Source organism: Haemaphysalis longicornis, unplaced genomic scaffold (assembly GCF_048455015.1).
Source record: "Haemaphysalis longicornis isolate Haplotype H1 unplaced genomic scaffold, Haemaphysalis longicornis Haplotype H1 scaffold_14, whole genome shotgun sequence".
In the NCBI taxonomy this organism is placed as follows: domain Eukaryota; kingdom Metazoa; phylum Arthropoda; class Arachnida; order Ixodida; family Ixodidae; genus Haemaphysalis; species Haemaphysalis longicornis.
In genome coordinates this window covers 52484611-52506685 of record NW_027526245.1, presented here as the reverse complement: position 1 = coordinate 52506685, position 22075 = coordinate 52484611, and the positions used below count along the sequence as shown (strand labels likewise).

The window sequence follows — 22075 nt, the reverse complement described above, 5'->3', positions numbered from 1 at the left end:
ACCACTCTGGAGGCTCAGGCTGAGCCCTCCACACTTCAATAATCATACGCATTGAATCAGCGAAATATTCTCTTGACCATTTAGCGTCAACGCCCCTATGGCGTATGGCCATGCGGGATTTCCAAATTGCATGTAGGGCCAGGAGCATCACGACGTCGTAAGGTACTTCGTCACTCTCAATAGGTAAAAACCTAATGCCGTGAGCGTCCAGGGGAAAATCTTTTTTGAGGGTTCGCTGAAGCACGTCCCAAAAGAAGACCCCGTCCCAGCAGTCCAAAAACACGTGTTCTACAGTCTCGGGTTTTCTGCACGGGTAGCAGTCCACCCCACCCAGCAAAAACATTCCCTTTTCCTTCTGCCACGTTTTCACATCAAGGACGCCCGAGTGAAGTTTAAAGAAAAACGTCTTAACCCATGGGCCAATCGCCATACGTTTCACACGCTTGAGCACATCCTGTCCTGGCCCTACACGGTACAGCGATCTATACAATGGAACGGGAAGTACGGAATCAACGAGGTCATTATACAATCTTTTACGCGTCACACTAGATAAGTACTCTAGCGTGAAGCGTGCACGCAAAAACATGGTGGCTTGTACCACCTCACGGAAGTAGCCTTTCGTTGCGCCAAAAGATAAAGAAGCTGACGTTACAACAAAATCAGGAAGCGCTCTGGCCAACTTCACCTGACACACAGTGCGCAAAAAGGAGTCCTTCACATCCAGAAGAAACAAAAAACGATTTACCACTTGACGCAAAAACAGATGCGATAATGACAGGCCACCAAGACGCACGCGCCTAAACAGGTTCGTACGGCTTGTTCTCTCCCATGACGACTCCCAAATCAACATAGCAAAAACTCGGTGCAACGCCTGTACACGTGCCCGCGAACAATGCAACACCTGTAGAACGTACCACAGTGTGCTAATTAAAAACACATTACGCACTGATGCCCTAGCAAATATTGAAAGTCCGCTTCCCTTCCATTTCTCGGCCTTTTCACGCAATTCGACTGTTTGACTGCGCCAATAAGGGTCGCTGTCTACATAGTTCTCGAGGGGCACTCCCAAGTACTTCACCGGCGTCGTCTGCCAGCTGATACACTCGAAAACACTAGGCATACTGTCCCACTGGCCATGCCAGAAACCAACACATTTCTGCCAATTAACACCACTGGCACTGTACTTACAAAAACATTTCAAGGTGTTTACAGCAATGCTTATGCTTCTCCTATCAACAAAAAAAAGAGCAATGTCGTCAGCGTAAGCTAACACCCGCACTTCACACGACTGAAGTTTAAACCCTTTGACGTCTTTGCTCCGGATTACACTTAAACAAAACGCTTCAATGTAGAAACAAAAAAGCAACGGAGACAATGGGCAACCCTGACGAACGGCACGTTGAACAGGAACGGGTGCGCCGATCGTTTTGTTAATAACAAGCCTAGTAGAACACCCAGTGTACGCCATGCGCACACCATTGAGAATAACAGAACCAACATTCACGTGTTCCAACATATTTAACAAAAGTTCGTGCGACACCTGATCGAAGGCTTTAGCCATGTCTACCTGGAGCATTGCCAAAGTCCCTTGCATGGCGTCACAACACTCCAGAACACTTCGGGCAGTATGAATATTTGTAACTATCGACCGCCCTTTGATCCCGCACGTTTGATGCGGCCCTACCAGGTCCTTTATGACAGTCTGTAAGCGGCCTGCCAATATTTTCATTAAAACCTTATAATCGACATTTGTCAGACTAATAGGACGATACCCAGGGATCTGCCTGAGTTTCGCAACCTCCTCCGATTTCGGTATAAACACAGTGTGCGACACGAGAAAAGAAGGTGGCAGCACACCTTTGTGGTACGCCTCAGAGTAAACTCTACATAGGACCGGGCTAATGTCACCCTTAAACGCCTTGTAGAAAGCAGCGCTCAGGCCATCAGGGCCCGGCGTCTTCCCTGGGCTTAACTCGTCGATAGCGCCGCGTATCTCTTCTACTGTAATATCTCTTTCGAGATGCGCCATAACTTCCTCGTCTAAGCACGGTAACAAAGACGTAAACTGTTCTCTAAACTTGACGGCATCGACAGGATGACAAGAAAACAAATTTTTATAAAAGTCACAAAAACAGCGCTCTATATTAGCCTGGTCACTATAAACCACACCTTCGGCTTCAATTTCCACTATCGCATTTCTGCGCGCATACTTCTTTTCCGCGCTGAAAGCTCTTTTAGTCGCCGCTTCCCGTGCAAAAATCTCTCAGCTCGTGCGCGCACAAGCGCACCCTCATACTTTTTTTATCTATTACTTCGAGCTGCGCTTTTAATCCTCTAATGTCATCCTTCAACGCCCCGGGCGATTCACATTCTTCCTTAACGTAAACGTCCAGGGTACTTCGTAACCAGGCTTTTTTTTGCTTCTCGTCGTATTTGATTGCGGATGATCTTTCAAGGGCCTTTAACTTAACTTCTTGTTTGAAGAGCTCCCAATTGAGAGTAAAGTTAACGTTCTCTTCTCCACCGAAAAACGTCCGTGCGCATGCATTAACGGCCTCAGTGAAATGTTCATCCTGCAGCAGCTTGTTATTAAGCTTCCAAAGACCCCAACAGAACGCGTTGCCTGGTTTTACCATTCTACCAACGGTTACGGTCACAAGACAGTGATCGCTGAAGGAAACGGGGGAAACTCGGTAGCTATCACACTCCGGCAGAATCTCTGACGAAACATACACTCTGTCGAGACGCGCATGACTGTTGCCCTGGAAGTGTGTATAGCGAACGGTACCGCTACTGCCAAGGCTATCGCCCACATCTTCCAGCGCAAAGTCAGCGACGATATCAGTTAAAACTATCGTACTCGCATCGCGGAACCTTGTCGAGCTACTTCTGTCTTGCGCAGAACATACGCAATTAAAGTCGCCAAGTAAAATAACGAGGCTCTCCGTATCGCAAAACCCGCGAACATCCTCAAAAAAACCCTTCCTTTCCGCTGCCTTTGTGGGCGCGTACACACAAATCAAGCGCCATTCGCTTGACGATAAAACAAAATCGCACACAACAAAACGCCCACACTCGGACGCGGTGACGGTCTCTAGGGTTGCCCCCAAACTCCTTCGAACCAACAGGGCAACGCCCGCAGACATCCCGACCGCGTGAGCAACGCACACGTCGTACCTCGACGCAAACGGGCGCACCATACGATCTGTCTGCTCCTCTCTCTCAACCTTCGTTTCTTGTACCGCCACTATATCCAGGTCCTGTTCGGTCACTAAACGATACAACTGATTCTGCCGTCTCCTGTCAGCAAGCCCCCGGACGTTAAGCGTGGCAATACGGATTGGCGTGTTTAAATACACCAGGTTAAGAGAGAAAACAAACAGACCCGAAAGCATTTATGCTGGTACATTTGACAAATGAAAAAAACAACACAACACCGTAAAACGACGAAAACAGCCCCCCCCCCTCCCCCCATGGAAAAAAACAAACGGATCCAACTTGAGCCCGTTGAGAGAGCTTCACTTGACGCTCGTACATACAAAACACCCCAAACCCCCACCCTGAAACGAAGGAAGAACTCTTCGACGCCCAACACACCCCCCCCCCAAAAAAAAAACGCGTAATGACCGCAAGGAAAACCCTTCGACACCCGACACAGAACCGAAAACCCACGTAATACAACTAACGAGCTTAAACCCATGACTAGAACACGCCCTGCACTTTTCTTGCTTTTCAAAGACACACAAAGAAAACTTAAAAATACTTTTAGCAGTCCGAAAACGAAGGCAAGGATGGCGTTCTTACGAATTCTTTGTTGCCGTGGGTCCTCTGTCGTAGGGCGTGTTGAGCTTCGGCTTGAAGCTCGAGCGCCGCGACGTGGGTCCCACACTCACCGACCCCACCGCTACGGAGCCATCCCCCCCTCCGCGTTGTCGGACACTGTCTTGACGCGGCCGCTTGGCCACAGACTGGTCCTGGTCGCCAGTTTTCAAGTCGACGCCCTCTTGGGGGGCGGGAGATTCCAACGCCGCAAACTGACCCGCCACACTCACCGGGCTCTCACCGTCGCCGTCGTACGTCAGCTGGTCTCCTTCGTTGACACTTTGCGCAGGTAGCACTACGACGGCGGCCGACTCCTTCACCTCAGCGCTCTTTTCAGGCGGCGCGTCCTCCGTCACCGGGTCTCCTCCGCCCCCTGCTGCAGCCGCCTCCGTCTCCTCCTCGTCCATGATGTTCTCCGTTCGGTTCACATCCCCCACCGGTCCGGCCACCTTCGCGTACGTCCGCACGCACTCGTTCGCTTCGTGACCGAAGCGGCGGCAGAGGGTGCAGCGCGGCACCTTGCAGTCGCGCCTCATGTGCCCCGTGCCAGAGCAGCGAAGGCACTGTGGGGCCCTGCCGGGCACGACCACGAGCGCCTGCTCGCCTGCGACACGAAGCTGGTGGGGCAGGTCCTCAGCCCTCACGCCCGCGTTGAGCTTGAGGGTCACGGACCGCGTCGTCGAGCCCTTGTCGTGGACGCCTTGAACACGCCAGCGCTCCCGTGAAACTTCGCTGACCCTCCCGTAGGGAGCCAGCGCAACCCGTACGTCGTCCTCGGTCACGTTGTAAAGCAGCCAGTGGAGCTTCAGCCGCAGGTCCTGGTTGGCAGGGTCAATGACGAGGCAGTGTCGACCTTTGACGTGAAGCTCCTTTGCTTCCAAGATCTTCTTGACGCCTAGCTCCGACTTGAACGTCACCGCCCATACGTGACTCATTTGGAACGCCCCCAAGGCAAGTACCTCAGGGAGCAATTCCAGCCGAGCCAAAGTATCGCGGAAATCTTCAACGCGATACGGGCGCGCACGCATGTCACCGTGCAAAAAAACGGTATTAAAAACAATACGTCCTGTAGGCAATGTCGGCAACGAAACTTGATAACAATCGTCCTGAGCAAGAAACCTGTTACCGCGGCCGGGAACGGCCGCATTAACCGCTCCTGAGGAGCCCTGCATCCTGCGTCCGTTCACTGTGGTGGCCGGAAGCAGAATCCACTCAGCCACAGGCCTTTTTTTTTCTTTATTGCCATACTTTGACACACACAAACAAAACACTACACTCTTAAAAACGCTAGCCAGCACTTGACTAACAGAGTAATGGCTAAAATTGTTTCATGCTTGTGAATGTTTCAAACATGGGCAACCATTCCGGAGGTTCGGGCTGAGCCCTCCACACTTCAATAATCAGACGAACAGACTCAGAAAAGTACTCTTTGGACCGTTTGGCATCGATGTCGCGATGGCGGATGGCCATGCGCGATTTCCAAATGCCGTGCAGGGCCAGAACCATGACGAGGTAATATGGTACCCTATCCTCACTTTGAATGGGTAGAAACCTGATCCCGTAGGCATCCAGGGGGAAGTCCTTCTTTAATGTGCGCTGAAGCCCATCCCAAAAGAAGACCCCATCCCAACACTCCAAGAAAACATGTTCAACCGTCTTGGGTTTTTTGCATGGGTAACAGTCAACCCCCCCATGGAATGTATAGACCTTTCTCTTTTTGCCAGGTTTTTACTGGAAGGACGCCCACGTGAAGTTTAAAAAAAACGTTTTAACCCATGGCGGCACTGACATTCTCTTTACTCGTTTAAGTACGTCCTGCCCAGGCCCTGCACGGTACATGGATCTGTACATCGGCTCAGGCAAAACAATATTCGCAAGGTCATGATACAGTTTTTTGCGCGTCACGTTTGATAAGTGTTCAAGCGTGAAGCGAGCCCGTAAAAACTTTGTTACCAGTACCACCTCCCGAAAATATCCTCTGGGTGCACCAAAAGTAAAAAACGCAGAAGAAACAACAAAATCAGGTAGCGCCCTAGCTAGCCTCATCTGACAAACAGTGCGCAAGAAAGGATCATTCACGTCACGCAGAAACAAAAACCGATTGTCAACTTGTCGCAAAAACAAATGCGACAAAGACCCCCGACGCGCACCCGCCGAAACAAGTTCGTCCGGCTCGTTTGTTCCCACGTGGACCCCCATATAAACACTGCAAACACACGATACAGAGCCAGTACGTTCTTACGCACACAGTGAAGTACCTGAAGAACATACCAGACTTTGCTCATAAAAAACACGTTACACACTGAGGCCCTGGCAAACATTGAAAGGCCAGTGCCTTTCCATTTCTCGGCCTTTTCTCGCAGTTCAGCAGCCTGCCTGTGCCAATAATGATCACTATCAACATAAGTTTCCGACGGCACTCCCAAATACTTCGCTGGCGTCGTCTGCCAGCTAATGCACTCATACACGCTCGGTATAGTGTCCCAGTAGCCATGCCAAAAGCCCAAGCATTTCTGCCAGTTTACGCCACTGCCACTGTACACAGAAAGTCTTTATCGTGTTTACACCAACGCTTATACTGCTCCTATCGACACAACAGAGAGCAATATCGTCCGCATACGCCAAAACACGCACCTCGCATGACTCTAGTAAAAAACCATTGAACCTTTGACTCTTAATAATACTCAAACAAAAGGCTTCAATGTAGACACAAAAAAGCAACGGGGACAGCGGGCAACCCTGGCGTACAGACCGTTGAACTGGGATCGGTTTGTTTTGTTGACCAATTGTTTTGTTGACAACGAGCTTAGTTGTACACCCTGTCTACGCCATGCGCACATCATCAAGAATAACAGACCCTACATTTACTTGCTCTAACATGTTTAAAAGAAGTCCGTGCGACACCTGATCAAAGGCTTTTGCGAGATCAATTTGAAGCATTGCTAAAGTTCCCTGGACGCTATCGCAACATTCCAAAACACTCCCGGCCATGTGAACATTCGTTACAATCGACCTCCCTTTTATTCCGCAAGTTTGGTGCGGTCCAACAATGTCTTTGATGACAGTCTGCACGCGGGAAACCAATATTTTCATCAAAATCTTGTAGTCGACATTGGTCAGGCTATTGGGGCGATACCCAGAGATTTCTCTGAGTTTAGCGTCATCCTCAGATTTCGGGATGAAAATGGTATGCGACTCTAAAAATGAAGGCGGAAGCACGCCATTCTGAGAAGACTCCAAATACACTCTACACAACACCGGACTACGGTCTTCTTTAAACATTTTATAAAAGGCTACGGATAATCCATCGGGGCCCGGTGTCTTTCCCGTGTTCAGCTCGTCGATGGCTCTACTCACCTCCTCTACGGTGATATCCCTTGCGAGAGACTCTATGGTTTCTTCAGCCAACTTTGGCATTAAACATATAAACTCCTCCTTAAATTTAACCACGTCGACAGGGTGACGCGCAAATAGCTTTTCATAATGCTCACAGAAACACCGCTCAATATTGGTCTGGTCATTGTACACTACACCATCGGACACAATTTCGGCTATCACATTCCTACGAGCGTATCTTTTTTCCGAACTAAGTGCTCGTTTTGTTGGCGCTTCGCCGAGCAAGAAACGTTCAGCCCTTGCCCGTACAATTGCACCGTGATAGCGTTCCCTGTCGAAGACTTCAAGTTGCGCTTTTAGACTTAGAATATCATCTTTAAACATGCCAGGTGATTTGCATTCTTCCTTCACAAAAACGTCCAGACTACTCCGCAGCCAGGCCTCTTTCCTTTTCTCCTCATATTTCATTGCAGACGATCTTTCAAGGGCTTTCATTTTAACCCTCTGTTTAAAATGTTCCCATTTAGAAGCGTAGCTAACGTTGTCTTTACTGCAAAAATACTCCCGTCCACATACGACGACGGCCTCAACAAATTTTTTATCCTCAAGCAACTTGTTATTAAATTTCCACAACCCCCAACAGAACGCGTTTCTTCGCTTTCCGATCCTACCAAAGTGATACCGACACGAGACAGTGGTCGCTAAACGACACCGGGGACACTTGGTAATCGTCGCACTCAGGCAGAAGCTCAAGCGACACATACAGTCTACCCAGACGAGCGTGACTATTGCCCTGAAAATGAGTGTATTGTACTGTCCCAGCGCCACCAAGGCTGTCACCTACATCTTCCAGCGCGAAGTCTGTGACAATGTCGTTCAGAACCGCCGTACTTGCATCTCGGAAATTTGACAGGCTGCTTTTATCCCGCGCAGAACGCACGCAGTTAAAATCCACAAACAAAATCAACAGCCGCTCAGTGTTACACCATGTTCGTAAATCCTCGAAAAAAGCCTTTCTTTCGGCATCGTTGTTGGGCCCGTACACGCAAATAACACGCCATTCTTTTAAACCCAAATCAAAGTCGCACACAACAAACCGGCCCGCTTCCGAAGCAGTGACAGTCTTTAGAGTCGCCCCTAAACTACGCCTTATTAAAAGCACGCAGCCCGCAGACATTCCGACGGCATGAGAAACAAAGATATCGTAGCGAGCCATAGCTCTGCCGAGGCTGGATATATAAGGTATATAATGTAAAAGCAGTTTACACTTTTATTTAGCCTTATAATTTGAGGTACTTTCGATGACTATTTGTCGTATAGCGCCCGTGCAGTAAGCGTCCCCCAAACTTCCACAATATCTCACGGCTAGCAATTGCATTTCTTGGACGGTAAAGCGTTCGCAGATATGCGGTCGTGCTGCTGACCGCTGTGCTTGTTCACCCAGTGCAAAAAAGTTCTTCCTGCTCCCCAGTTTTGCGCTGTACAGTAAAATTTTCAGTTGATTTTATTTTCTTAGTACCAATATTGACTTCGTTGACTCTTTACCCGCCTTCAAATGGCCTTAGATTTTCCTACTAGCGTAAAGTCAGCGAAGCGTCGCATGTGCCCTTGTGCAGCGCTTGTGTGAGGCGATCTCGACTCGACTTGGAGCTAGATACAGTGCACAAACTAAACAAGTAAAGAAAATCACATTGTTCCATTCACAAACGTCTCCTGGCTTCGTTTCAACTGAGCGAACGAATTGCGACGACCCGTCGGCGGCCGGCGGACGAAACGCTGGGCAGACTGACTCTGTCTGAAGGCCGGCGAGCCGTGCAGTAGCGCAGCCAATTGCGAGTTCGGCTCCTTCCGAGGTCACACGAAAACGCCACAGAAAATGGGCGAGCGTAAAGAGAGGAGGACAGCATTTTTGAATTAATTTTTCTGCTAAATAAAATCGCGTAAACGCGCCCAGAGTGGTCAAAACATGGCATGGGGACTCCGGACTACAATTTGCGCTAGTAATCCCGCAATGTTTACATATCACTTCAGTGTCCCTTTAAAGCTTGCAACGTCCGGGAACGTCTTATCAAGTACATAGCCATTTCCTATAGGGAGGTGTAAACGCGACTTGTCATGAATAGACAAACAACGCACAAGATACTCGTCAGCAGGTCCGTGTGACAAGGATGTCCGCTGTCACCGATGCTTTTCGCACTTTACCTCGAACCTCTTTGTCGATCCATGGTGAACGTCAATATGGTCGGTGGCGTCAGACTGGCAAACGAGACCGTGAAAGTGCTCGTATATGCGGATGATCTCACCCTCGTGTGTGCATCTAAGGAGGAGATGCGCAAAGCGTTGAAACGTACATGGGTGGAAATTCTGCTATGTGTCTGGTGCAAAAGTGAACCGTAACGGGTGTTCGGGTGCATACTTGTGTGTTTGGGACGCCAAGCCAACGAGCTTCTTGGACATGCAGTGGTCTGACCAAGTGAGGCATGTGTCTGGGCATTTGTTATGTCATAGGGGCCGCTATAGCTCAGTGATAGAGCGCTGGTCTCGTAAACCAGAGGCCGTGAGTTCAATCTTCACTGGCGGCATTCATTTTTTGTTTGTTTTAAAATAATCATAAAACGAGCGGAATACGCAACAAAGCAGGTGGTAGGGGCCGCTATAGCTCATTTTTTTTTAATAGTTCTAATATCTTCTTTGTATGCCCCAGGCATTTCGCTTTCGAGTTTTAACATGTGTTGCAGATTATTTCTGAGTTGGTTTTCCACTTCCCTCTCTTGCCGTTTAAGCACTGTCCCCCTCTCCATCGCTACCATTTTGCATTCCTGTTTGAATACCTCCCACCTTTCCCGCCAGCTGCTGATTTCGTCGTTTGTTTGTTTTTCTGCAATTTCCTGTACTCTATCCGTGAATGTGGTGTCTTGTAATAATTTTACAATAAATTTCCAAAGTCCCCCGCAGAACTTCTTACAATCCTCCTTCCTTTCCCCCAACAAAAAAGAAACCAGGCAGTGGTCACTAAAAGAGACACTATCGACCACGTAGTTCGTGCACGCCTCAGCGAGCTGGAAAGATACGTATGCACGATCCAGCCGCGCATGGCTCGTGCCCTGAAAGTGCGTGAATTTTAAAGCACTTCTGTTAACCGCAGTGTGCTACATCGGCTAGTTCGCAGTCTTCAAGAACTTCTGTCAAGACCCTTGCACTCTGGTCATTTGTTCGCGGCGACACATTTCTGTCTCTTCGTTCTAACACACAATTGAAGTCGCCCAATAAAATTACTCTTTCTTGCTTCTTTAAATAATCAGACAACCCTTCAAAAAAAACCATCCTATCCCGTGCAACATTTGGTGCGGAGATACACACTGCACGAAAATCTACTCCACAGTAGTTGAAATCACAACACACAAGCCTGCCAGTTTCGCTCGAAATAACTGATCGTACACGAATACCAACTGAATTTCTAACCAAAATACAACACCCCCCAGAAGTTCCCACAGAATGACTCACGCAAACGCTGTAACGCCCACTAAAGGGCCTTATCATGCTCTCGGTGCTGCCTTCGCTTTCAATTTTTGTTTCTTCAATGGCCATTATATCTATTTCTTTGTAGTCCATAATCCTTCGCAGCTGATACTGCTTGCGTCTAGCCCCAAGCCCTCTTACGTTTAATGTAGAAATGCGAAGTGGCCTATTTAAAGTAGCCATTACAGAGAATTAAAGCACACCAAGAACATAAAAAACAAAGACCAGCTCAACGAACCTTAGCCTCCAGTGTAGCGACGGCGGATATCCCAAGTGTGTTGCCGTGCTCTTGTCCGTAGAAGCTGCTCAACACTCCCCGCAGACGGCTGTTCGTTGCGCTGCACTGCACGGAGAACATCACTGGGCATTATTGACATTGCAGGGACGCAAAAGTGGCTTCACGTTAAGTGTCCGGTGGCTTCCTGGGCCGCTCCGCGTTGATGTTCGGTTTCACTTCAACCGACGACGGCGAAATTCTTAGGGCATACAATGAAGATATCAGAGCCATTAAAAATAAGCTGGAAGCCATCGATATAGAAAGATATCGGGGAGCGACCGTGAGGGCGAGGGCCGAGGCGTTTTTGGCCGGCGAAGCGCCAACAAAACGAGCGATAAAAGACGAAGCACGGTACGCGAGAGGGAATGGTATCGAGGAAATATATTGGCGAGGCGCGCTTACCAGTGACAAAGAGAACATAAAAAGTGCGTTTCAAGAATACTACACAGATTTCTTTAGCCCCACAGTTCCAAAAACTGATGAGTTCAAACGAGACTTTCTTCCAGCCATGCCAAGGTTGGGAGACGATGTGAGGGAGGAGTTAGAACGACCGATATCGCTTGGCGAAATTCAGACGGCAATATCGGAGTTAAAAGTAGGTAAGTCGCCAGGACCTGACGGGCTTGGTGCGGATTTTTATAAAAGGTTCTCGGATATAGTAACTCCGTTTTTATTTATGGTCTTTCGCGAGGCGTACGAGTCCAAGGTACTTCCGCCGTCGTTTGGTCGCACACACACCGTCCTCATACCCAAGTCGGAAGACCGTGTTAAACTTCAGTCGGTTTCTGGGTACCGGCCGATTACATTGGCCAATGTAGATTATAAAATCCTTATGAAGATCTTAGCGCAACGAGTGCAGAGTGTTATAACAAGTGTAGTAGGGCCGCATCAGACCTGTGGTATAAAGGGGAGGAGTATAGTAACAAATGTTCATGTAGCGCGCAGTGTGCTGGGGTGTTGTGACATGTTTTTTAAAAGGGTCGCTATGCTTCAGATTGATTTCGAAAAAGCGTTCGACCGAGTGTGCCATGAGATTCTTTTTTGTATTTTGGAGCATATAAATGTTGGTGATGTGATAATACACGCAGTGCGTATGGCGTACTCTCACTGCTGCACGCAACTTATAATCAACAAGAATGTCAGGGGAAGTATTCCTGTGCTGTCTTCTGTGCGACAAGGATGTCCAGCATCTCCTCTTCTGTTTGCAATTTATTTGGAACCTTTTTGTTTAAGAATAATTATGACAGTGGAGTACGTGGTTTTCAGTTACACACATGCGAGGTGAAGTTACTAACATACGCGGATGATGTGGCGGTTTTTTGTGAAGACGAGGAGAGTGTAAGCGCAGCCATATCGATAACAAGGGAGTTTTGTAGTCTTACTAACAGCTGTGTTAATTGGGCCAAGTGTGCGGGTTTTTTTCACGGGGAGTGGGGGTCAGCACCATCTGTATTTGAAAACGTGTCTTGGGCGCGTACACCAGCGCGTTATCTCGGAGTTCCGCTGGATCGCTATCAGGATAGCGGCGAGTCCTGGGAATCCGAGACGGCGAAGCTGCGGGAAAAAACAACGAAGTGGGGTGGTCGCGCGTTGTCTGTTTTCGCGCGAGCCACGGTATGCAACCTTTTTCTTTTGGCAAAGCTGTGGTATTTGCTGCAGGTGCTTCATTGTTCACGAGTCCACGTGCAACGAATGCACAGAGTATTCGCAGTCTTTATCTGGTCATCGGTGTGGGAGCGTTCCAGTCGGAGTAACCTTTTTCGCCGAGTAAGGCATGGGGGTGTTGGCCTGTGTCATGTATTTGTTCGCCAGCTTGTGAACCGGTTTATGTTTCTGCGTGATACACGTGATCCATTTCTTCGCACTTTAATGCAGATTACATTAGTAGATGCCTTGCCTCTGTATATTGTTTCTTCTGTAAGTGTTAGATGTGGTGCCGTGAAAGGCTATATGAAGGAAGTGGTTGAGTCCTTTCGTTTTCTTACTGTGAGATTTTCAGTAGAATATTTAGCCACTGTTTCGAGAAAAACCCTTACAAATAATTTGACGGAGATGCTGTTCCCCGTACCACGTTATCGTGAAATGTTTAGTTCTGGTCCTGGGCAGGATGTGTTATCCCGTGTGAAAAAAATGGCAGTCCCAGCATCCGTGAAACCTTTCTTTTTCAAGTTACTTACAGGAACGCTGCCAGTTAAAACATGGATGGAGGAGAAGGGGCTGTTTATTGGTTGGTCAAACATCTGTACGCTGTGTGCGAAAGCCGAAACAGTGGAACATGTTTTCGTGGAGTGCTGGGACGCCGTATTTTTTTGGGACGTTTTACAGAGAACGTCAAAGAAAGAACTGCCCATTTCAGCGCATGCCATTCGGTTCCTTCCGGTTGAGCGTGAAGATGAAGTCCCGTATGATTTGATCATGGCGCTAGGTTTGCACGCCACTTGGAGGTCCAGAATGGTTGTGCGACATGCGGACCCCAATGCGCTCACTGTAAGCAAGTATTTTGCTCAAAATGTCAGGTTGTTGTATGAAGTGTACAAGTTACAGGACCCCGAACTTGAATGGCTTCCTGTTTTGGAAGAGCTATGTACTTTTGATGTTTATTTTAAGTCCTTCCGTCAGCCAAAGTTTGGCAGGCGGTTTTTAATTTATCCGTGACTTGTATTACGTGTATGCAAAAGGTAATAAAAAAAAAGTCCGCTATAGCTCAGTGGTAGAGCGCTGGTCTCGTAAACCAGAGGCCGTGAGTTCAATCCTCACTGGCGGCATTCGTTTTTTGTTTGTTTTAAAATAAGCATAAAACGAGCGGAATACGCAACAAAGCAGGTGGTAGTGGCCGCTATAGCTCAGTGGTAGAGCGCTGGTCTCGTAAACCAGAGGCCGTGAGTTCAATCCTCACTGGCGGCATTCGTTTTTTGTTTGTTTTAAAATAATCATAAAACGAGCGGAATACGCAACAAAGCAGGTGGTAGTGGCCGCTATAGCTCAGTGGTAGAGCGCTGGTCTCGTAAACCAGAGGCCGTGAGTTCAACACTCACTGGCGGCATTAGTTTTTTTGTTGTTGTAAAATAAGCATAAAACGAGCGGAATACGCAACAAGGTATGTGGCAGGGGCCGCTATAGCTCAGTCATTCTACTTCCGGCCACCGAAGTGTGCGGACGCAGAATCATGAGCTCCAGCGGAGCGCCGATAGCGGCTCAGCGGAGCCGCGGAAACAGGCCAACGGGAAGCGATAACGAGGAGTACCAGATTATACTGCCCCAACTGCCTACTGGACGAATTGTTTTAAACACGTTGTTTTTGCACGGCGACGTGAAGGCCAGACCGTTTAAGGTCGAAGATTTTCGGGATGCGCTCGCACGGACTGGTCTGCTCCCCGAGGTTGTCGCCTTGGGGGCGTACCAGATAAACCACGTGTGGGCAGTAACGTTCAACAGCCCTGGTGCAACGAAGAAGATGCTCGCGGTCACGGAGCTTCAAGTAAAGGGCCGGCGGTGCGTCGTCATCGACCCGCAAGATCAACAGGTCAGACTGAAGCTGCACTGGCTGCTTCACGGCGTCGCTGACGACGACATCCGGGCTGCCCTTGCGTCGTACGGGAAAGTGACCGGGGTGAACCGGGAGAGGTGGCGCGTCCAGGGCGTCACCGACAAGGGTTCCACAACAAGGACGGTGCTGCTGAAGTTAAAAAGAGGCCTCAAGATTGACGACCTGCCGCACCAGATAAAGGTTGCGGGCGAGCTCGCGCTCGTTGTGGCGCCGGGACGTCCCATGCAGTGCCTTCGCTGCAAAGGCCAGGGCCATGTGCGGCGGGAGTGCAGGGTGCCCCGTTGTTCCAAGTGCCGGCGTTTTGGTCACGTCGATACGCAGTGTGTGCCCTCGTATGCGTCAGTGACGGGACCCGTTGACAACGAGGCTACTTCCGAGCACCTTATGGATGTCGTCGAGGCCGAGGAAGCAGCTGAAGGCGCAGGTGGGGGCGAGCCCTCCGAAACTACCACCGTGACCCCAAGGGAAGACTGCCTCACCCAGGAAGTAAAAACCCCCGAGGTCACCCCAGCAACGACGGCAGCCCCAGAGGAGGACTTGGGTAAAAGCGACGAAAAGTGCGTGGCACCCGAGCCCCCCGGTGCACTGGTGGGGCAACACCCGGAGAAGATGGACACCGACGGAGCAGCGACTTCGGCACGGGAACGACAACGTTGGTAACAAGAACAGCGAGGAGCCGCCGGCGAAAACAACGCAGATACGGCGGCCGTCGTTCAGACCCAAGCCTACCATCCCGCCCGACAGGAAACCCCCCGAAACGCCCCCCCAACAGCGCAACGCAGGGGACAGCGCAGCGGCGGGCGGGAGCGCCTAGCCCGCTCGAGACGCGAAAGGTAAGCGCCATGCTCTCAGCCTCTAATTGAAAGAAACTGTCTGACGATCTCGCACTGACTGTAGCTACTCTCAACGTCAGGGGATTGGCTGGGAAAAGAAAACAGAGCCAAGTGTACCGACTGTTAACCGAACATGACGTTGACGTGTTAGCGGTTCAGGAAACCAAGGTGCAGGGGGAGGCAGAGACTGAGAGCATGGTGCGGCGTTTCACGTCGAGGTACTTCGCATGTGTTAGTCACGCAGTCGGCACTTCAGCGGGTTGCGTGCTTTTTGTGCGAAAGCTACCTAGCTTAGCTGTCCAAACTGTTACGTCGTGTTTGTCGGGGCGATTAGTGGTGTGTGATTACTCTTTACGCAGTGTCGAATGGCGCGTTTTGTGCATTTATGTCCCCAATTCTGGAGACGAGCGTGCTGACTTTTTTAATAGTATCAGGCAGCACCTCACCACTGATAGGCAAATAATACTATTAGGGGATTTTAATTGCGTGTTAACCGCACGTGAGAAGACGAGCAAAAGGCCGTTCAAGGACGTCAGCACTGATTTGTTCTCTGAGCACATTGTGGAATTCGGTCTTGAGGATGTTGCCGAATGTTTGGAGGGCGCAAGAAGCGTGCAATAGAGGCACTTTCAAGGCGCTAGCCACGCCCGACTGGACCGGATTTACATATCGGTGGAAATGGTTCCAATGTGCAGCAACTATAGTGTTTTGCCATTGTCTTTCTCCGATCATTGTCTTGTCGCGTGCAGAATAGGGTACAAAAAACGGCGCAACAATTTTACACGGGAAATGTGGAAGTTAAATGAAACTGTTTTAAAAGATGAAAATTTCAGTAACACAGTAAAGGACCAAATCAGCAAAATCGAACAGGGCAGCCAAAATATGATGTTGGAAATGTGGGAACTAGCAAAAGAAGCGTCTAAAATTAAAGCAATTGAACGGGCCAGCTGCATAAAGTTCGAACAAAGAGAAAAGGAAACGTCTCTCTGAGAATTGCTAAAAACTCTGACAGAGCAGGAGGGCAAACAGCCGGGCGTGTATAAAGACGACATCAGGCAAACAAAACAAAAGCTAGAAATAATCGACGAAGAGCGCTATCACGGTGCGCTTGTACGAGCAAGAGCGGTCCAGGCGATAGCGGGTGAAAGACCTACAAAGAGAGCCTTGGGGCTCGAGAAAGCGCATGCTCGACGGAATCACATAACCGAGATTGACTGGAACGGCGAAACTTCCGGGGATAACAAGCACATCGAGCGTGCCTATTTTGAGCACTACCAGTCGCTTTTTGCTTTCCGCTCTGCCGATATCGAAAGCTTCAGGAGAGAATTCCTCAGCAACATGCCGAAGTTTGACGATGAAACAAAGGAGTGGCTACAACAACCAATAACATCGAAAGAAGTTGAAGACGCCATTGATAATTTAAACCCGGGGAAATCGCCAGGCCCGGATGGTTTGAGTGCGGCGTTCTACAAGGAATTTAAGAGTGAAATATCGCCGGTATTAGTGGCTGTTTTCAATGAATCATTTAATTTGAAAACACTGCCACGTTCTTACGGAACTGCTCACACGGTGTTAATCCCCAAAACAGATGATGTCGGAAAACTTAAGCAGGTTACGTCATATAGGCCCATTTCACTTACGAATGTGGACTACAAAATATTTATGAAAATACTAGCAAGTAGGCTCCAGGGAGTGATTCATAAAATTGTTGGCCCTCATCAGACTTGCGGCATACGGGGAAGGTCCATTTGCACCAATATACACAAGGCAAGGTGTGTGCTGGAGTGTTCCGATGCCATGCACCTAGGAGTCGCTGTGCTTCAGCTAGACCTTGAAAAGGCCTTTGACTGTGTATCGCACGATGTATTGTTTTCTATTTTAGACTATATAAACGTCGGTTCTGTTATCAAAGAGGGGGTAGCATTGGCGTACCGGAATTGCACCACGCGGTTAGTTGTGAACAAGGCATTGGGAGCGCCCATTAACGTGCAACGCTCTGTGCGCCAGGGCTGCCCCCTCAGCCCACTTTTGTTTTGCATTTATATTGAAACATTGTGTTTGCGCATACTCAAAGATGTAGAAATTCGAGGATTCCGATTGCATGAGGCCGAAGTAAAAGTATTGGCTTATGCAGACGACATTGCGGTATTCTGTGAAAACAAGGAAAGTATTATTAAAGTAGTTGAGATAACAAAACAGTTTAGTACAATCACCGGAAGCCTTGTAAATTGGGGTAAGTGCCTGGGGTTCTGGCATGGAGAATGGCAATCAACCCCTGACACTTTTGCCAACGTAAGCTGGTTAACAACCCCCGTAAAGTACCTTGGAGCCCCACTACAGTGTTATAAAGACAGTGAGCCGTATTGGCACGAACAAACACAGGAGACTCGAGCAAAGGTAGACAAGTGGAGGGGGGCTTATTTATCAACCTTTGCTAGGGCAACAGTGTGCAATCTGTTTTTTGTTAGTAAACTGTGGTACGTGATGCAAGTGCTCCACTGTTCGCGCACAAATGTGCAAAAGCTGCAACGGGTCATGGCTGTTTTCGTGTGGGCCTCGAATTGGGAGAGGTGCAGCCGCACCAACCTGTTCAGGCGAATCAAAGATGGGGGACTGGGACTGGCGCACCTATTTGTGCGACAGCTTGTAAATAGATTTCTGTTTTTAAGGGATGTAAGCGACCCCTTTCTGAGGACAGTGTGTCAGGTGAGGCTGGGCAGGCTTCTCCCTGACTTTGTTGTAACCACCGGGTATATGCATGGAGGGATTTTTGGTTTTTTCAAAGAAGTCGTTGGAAGTGTTAATTTTTTGAATGCACCTTTTTCAAAAGAATACTTTAGTGCTGTAAGAAGGAAAAATCTGTATCATGATATTGTGGATACCGTGTTCCCTGTGCCAATGTACAAAGCTATGTACTCTGGAGGCCCAGGCCAGGACGTTCTTAAGAGGGTGAAAAGGATGCAAATTCAGCCAGGGGTCAAGTCCTTTTTCTTTAGGCTGCATGCAGGTACATTATTAGTACGAACATATATGGAACAGAGGGGGCTATTTGTACCATGGGGGACAGACTGTTTTAGGTGTAAATTACCAGAGACAATAGACCACGTGTTTTTGCATTGTTGTGAGGGAGTGTACTTATGGGGTGTGCTGCAAAGGACACTACAAAAATATTTTCCCTTAAACCCTCACGGTATACGGTTTCTTGCAGTGGACAATGAGGCTGGAGTGCCTTATGATTTAGTAATGGTACTGGGCCTCCATAGCATATGGCGCTCTCGCACTGCAAAACTGTATAATGATGTCGATGCACGTTTTGCCCGACAGTATTTTAAAGAGAGTATTGGTCGCTTTGTTGAAATTATTAAGTCTGAGGAGGTATTGCCGGTTTGGCTGCCAGAAATAGAGCAGCTGACAAAGCTGAGGCTATTTTAATTGACAATGCCAACCCTTTATTGGCTGGCAGCCTCACTTTTCATGAGTTCAGTGTTTTATTGTGATCATCTGTAATGTTGTTTTGCGTGTTGTCAAAACCAGGCAATAAAGAAAGAAAAAAAAAGCCGCTATAGCTCAGTGGTAGAGCGCTGGTCTCGTAAACCAGAGGCCGTGAGTTCAATCCTCACTGCCGGAATTCGTTTTTTTTGTTGTAAAATAAGCATAAAACGAGCGGAATACGCAACAAGGTATGTGGCAGGGGCCGCTATAGCTGAGTGGTAGAGTGCTGGTCTAGTAAACCAGAGGCCGTGAGTTCAATCCTCACTGGCGGCGTTCGTTTTTTTTTTTGTTGTACAATAAGCATAAAACGAGCGGAATACGCAACAATGTATGTGGCAGGGCCGCTATAGCTCAGTGGTAGAGCGCTGGTCTCGTAAACCGGAGGCCGTGAGTTCAATCCTCACTGGCGGCATTCGTTTTTTGTTTGTTTTAAAATAAGCATAAAACGAGCGGAATACGCAACAAAGCAGGTGGTAGTGGCCGCTATAGCTCAGTGGTAGAGCGCTGGTCTCGTAAACCAGAGGCCGTGAGTTCAATCCTTACTGGCGGCATTCATTTTTTTTGTTGTAAAATAAGCATAAAACGAGCGGAATACGCAACAAGGTATGTGGCAGGGGCCGCTATAGCTCAGTGGTAGAGCGCTGGTCTCGTAAACCAGAGGCCGTGAGTTCAATCCTCACTGGCGGCAATCATTTTTTTTTTGTTGTAAAATAAGCATAAAACGAGCGGAATACGCAACAAGGTATGTGGCAGGGGCCGCTATAGCTCAGTGGTAGAGCGCTGGTCTCGTAAACCAGAGGCCGTGAGTTCAATCCTCACTGGCGGCATTCGTTTTTTTTTGTTGTAAAATAAGCATAAAACGAGCGGAATACGCAACAAGGTATGTGGCAGGGCCCGCTATAGCTCAGTGGTAGAGCGCTGGTCTCGTAAACCAGAGACCGTGAGTTCAATCCTCACTGGCGGCATTCGTTTTTTTTTGGTCGTAAAATAAGAATAAAACGAGCGGAATACGCAACAAGGTATGTGGCAGGGGCCGCTATAGCTCGGTGGTAGAGCGCTGGTCTCGTAAACCAGAGGCCGTGAGTTCAATCCTCCCTGGCGGCAATCATTTTTTTGTTGTAAAATAAGCATAAAACGAGCGGAATACGCAACAAGGTATATGGCAGGGGCCGCTATAGCTCAGGGATTCCACTTCCGGCCACCGTAGCGGACGGACGTGTTATGTCGAGCTCCGGTAAAGGGGCGGTATTTGCGACCCAGCAGGGCCGCGGTAACAGGGTAGCGGAAAATACCAACCAGGATTATCAGGTTCTTTTGCCATCGCTGCCATCAGGTACGCCTGATTTGAACACCGTATTTCTACATGCCGACGTTAAAGCCAGGCCGTATAGGGTCGAACATTTCCGTGACGCGCTCATTCATTTGGGACTTTTCCAAGACGTTCTCGCCCTTGGGGCTTACCAAATGAACCACCTTTGGGCAGTAACTTTCAAGGACACTGAAGGAAGGAAGAAGATCATCTCTGCTGGCGAGTTCACCGTGAAGGATCATCGCTGCCTTTTGGTAGACCCGTGCAACCAGGAGACCCGCCTGAAGTTACACTGGGTGCTGCACAACATCCCCGACGACGAGGTGCGTGCGGCTTTGGCTCCCTATGGGAAGGTTACGGAGCTAACAAGGGAAAAGTGGCGAGCTCAGAACTGCTCCGAGAAACTGTCAACCACCCGCTCCATATCCCTGAAGCTCAAGGCGGGCCTCACTGTGGACGACCTACCGCACCAGCTGCGAGTGGGGCCAGACTTGGCGCTCGTGGCGGTGCCAGGGAGGGCGCCGCTTTGTTTGCGCTGTCGTGGCACTGGACATATCCGACGAGAATGTCGGGTCCCGCGTTGCGCGCAGTGCCGTCGGTTCGGTTATGAAGAGAACCAGTGCGTCAGGACTTACGCCACCGTTGCCGGCCCAACCCTACGCGAGGATATCAGCGATCACATCATGGATGAAGCCGACGCCGAGGAAACGGCGGGAACGGGAGACAGCCGGGCTGCCGGTGAGGCAACGCCGGTAGTGGTCACGCCCACGGTCACGCCCACCAACCAGGCCGAAAGCGCAGAACAAAAAGTTGAAGGTGCTTCACCGGAGCAGCGAACGAGCGCAGATAAGCCACTGGACGACGTCATTCCTACCGCAGCCAGCGAAACTGCGGTTTCGGTTCCCGTTAAACCGGCGGATAGCATGGAGGTGGACAAATCCAACGGGGGTACAGCCACGGTCAAGAGGACACAGGAACCAAACTCCAAGGACGGACACAATGCCAGCGAGGCCAACGGGGAGGAGCCGCCCCCCAAGGCGGCCCCATCGCGGCGGCCATCGTTCAAGCCAAAGCCCAACATACCCCCGGAGCGCACCCCAAGCATGATGCCGCCGACCTAGCGTCGAAGGCCGGATTCTGCTGGATGTCACACGACGAAGTTAAGTGCCATCTCACTTGTGCCAGTGTGTTGTGGAACGAGAGACGCTTTCGCCGGGAAACAAAAACTCCCTGGGGCCCTGTCAACATAGATTGCACTGAGACAGTGAGTTGGTCACAATATGTTATGAATGGGTTGGCAAGGGGTATTGTAACCGTTAATCGTAAATGGCACAAAACTTACAAAGAGCTCTTCGCATTGCCACGCTGAATGTGAGAGGCCTTTCGGCTAAACGACGGCAGTATCAAGTAAGTCGGTTGTTTTTGGAAAATGATGTTGACATAGCAGGTATACAGGAAACGAAGATAGAAAGTCAAGAACAAACCGATCGTATGGTTCAACCTTTTGCTTCGAGGTATAATGTGGTAGTTAGTCATGCTGTGGGCACGTCTGGAGGATGTGCCATTTTCATACGCAATTCCCTTGGAATTGTGGAAGAGGATGTCATCGTGAGTGAAACGGGTCGGTTAGCCATTTGTGATTTTTCCTGTTTTGAAACACGATGGAGGATTGTTTGTGTTTATGCGCCAAATAGAGATAACGAGCGCGCAGTCTTTTTTGAACAGATCGAAGGACACATGAACACCGACAGATACATTATTCTGCTTGGGGATTTTAATTGCGTCTGTTATGCAGAAGATAGGTACAAAAACTTACCTGTACGAGAACGCAGTGCAAATACTTTGAGCCAAATAACACATAATTACCAGTTAGACGATGTTGGAAAGGCTTTATCGGACGGCAACTGCCCGCAGTTCACGCACTTTCAGCGTGATAGCCA

At 49.2% G+C, this 22075-nt stretch overlaps 3 protein-coding genes and 12 non-coding genes across 15 annotated transcripts; 14 read left to right on the top strand and 1 right to left on the bottom strand.

The window, feature by feature from the left end:
• Positions 1 to 3800: 3800 nt before the first annotated feature.
• LOC144164900 (uncharacterized) lies at positions 3801 to 5025 on the bottom strand. The gene has a single exon (XM_077695138.1). The coding sequence runs from the start codon at positions 4992 to 4994 to the stop codon at positions 3801 to 3803; it is 1194 nt and encodes a 397-aa protein (XP_077551264.1). The 5' UTR covers positions 4995 to 5025.
• A 4643-nt stretch (positions 5026 to 9668) lies between these two features.
• On the top strand, positions 9669 to 9740 carry Trnat-cgu (transfer RNA threonine (anticodon CGU)). The gene has a single exon. It is a non-coding gene; the product is annotated as a tRNA-Thr (tRNA).
• A 3907-nt stretch (positions 9741 to 13647) lies between these two features.
• On the top strand, positions 13648 to 13719 carry Trnat-cgu (transfer RNA threonine (anticodon CGU)). The gene has a single exon. It is a non-coding gene; the product is annotated as a tRNA-Thr (tRNA).
• Positions 13720 to 13786: 67 nt separating this feature from the next.
• Trnat-cgu (transfer RNA threonine (anticodon CGU)) lies at positions 13787 to 13858 on the top strand. Its single transcript has one exon. It is a non-coding gene; the product is annotated as a tRNA-Thr (tRNA).
• A 67-nt stretch (positions 13859 to 13925) lies between these two features.
• Trnat-cgu (transfer RNA threonine (anticodon CGU)) lies at positions 13926 to 13997 on the top strand. Its single transcript has one exon. It is a non-coding gene; the product is annotated as a tRNA-Thr (tRNA).
• Positions 13998 to 14120: 123 nt separating this feature from the next.
• LOC144164899 (uncharacterized) lies at positions 14121 to 15161 on the top strand. The gene has a single exon (XM_077695137.1). The coding sequence runs from the start codon at positions 14121 to 14123 to the stop codon at positions 15159 to 15161; it is 1041 nt and encodes a 346-aa protein (XP_077551263.1).
• A 3729-nt stretch (positions 15162 to 18890) lies between these two features.
• Positions 18891 to 18962, top strand: Trnat-cgu (transfer RNA threonine (anticodon CGU)). Its single transcript has one exon. It is a non-coding gene; the product is annotated as a tRNA-Thr (tRNA).
• A 65-nt stretch (positions 18963 to 19027) lies between these two features.
• Trnat-agu (transfer RNA threonine (anticodon AGU)) lies at positions 19028 to 19099 on the top strand. The gene has a single exon. It is a non-coding gene; the product is annotated as a tRNA-Thr (tRNA).
• A 67-nt stretch (positions 19100 to 19166) lies between these two features.
• On the top strand, positions 19167 to 19238 carry Trnat-cgu (transfer RNA threonine (anticodon CGU)). Its single transcript has one exon. It is a non-coding gene; the product is annotated as a tRNA-Thr (tRNA).
• A 67-nt stretch (positions 19239 to 19305) lies between these two features.
• On the top strand, positions 19306 to 19377 carry Trnat-cgu (transfer RNA threonine (anticodon CGU)). Its single transcript has one exon. It is a non-coding gene; the product is annotated as a tRNA-Thr (tRNA).
• A 65-nt stretch (positions 19378 to 19442) lies between these two features.
• Trnat-cgu (transfer RNA threonine (anticodon CGU)) lies at positions 19443 to 19514 on the top strand. Its single transcript has one exon. It is a non-coding gene; the product is annotated as a tRNA-Thr (tRNA).
• A 67-nt stretch (positions 19515 to 19581) lies between these two features.
• Positions 19582 to 19653, top strand: Trnat-cgu (transfer RNA threonine (anticodon CGU)). The gene has a single exon. It is a non-coding gene; the product is annotated as a tRNA-Thr (tRNA).
• A 65-nt stretch (positions 19654 to 19718) lies between these two features.
• On the top strand, positions 19719 to 19791 carry Trnat-cgu (transfer RNA threonine (anticodon CGU)). Its single transcript has one exon. It is a non-coding gene; the product is annotated as a tRNA-Thr (tRNA).
• A 67-nt stretch (positions 19792 to 19858) lies between these two features.
• Positions 19859 to 19930, top strand: Trnat-cgu (transfer RNA threonine (anticodon CGU)). Its single transcript has one exon. It is a non-coding gene; the product is annotated as a tRNA-Thr (tRNA).
• A 360-nt stretch (positions 19931 to 20290) lies between these two features.
• LOC144164898 (uncharacterized) lies at positions 20291 to 21256 on the top strand. Its single transcript, XM_077695136.1, has one exon. The coding sequence runs from the start codon at positions 20291 to 20293 to the stop codon at positions 21254 to 21256; it is 966 nt and encodes a 321-aa protein (XP_077551262.1).
• The last annotated feature ends 819 nt before the right edge of the window (positions 21257 to 22075 follow it).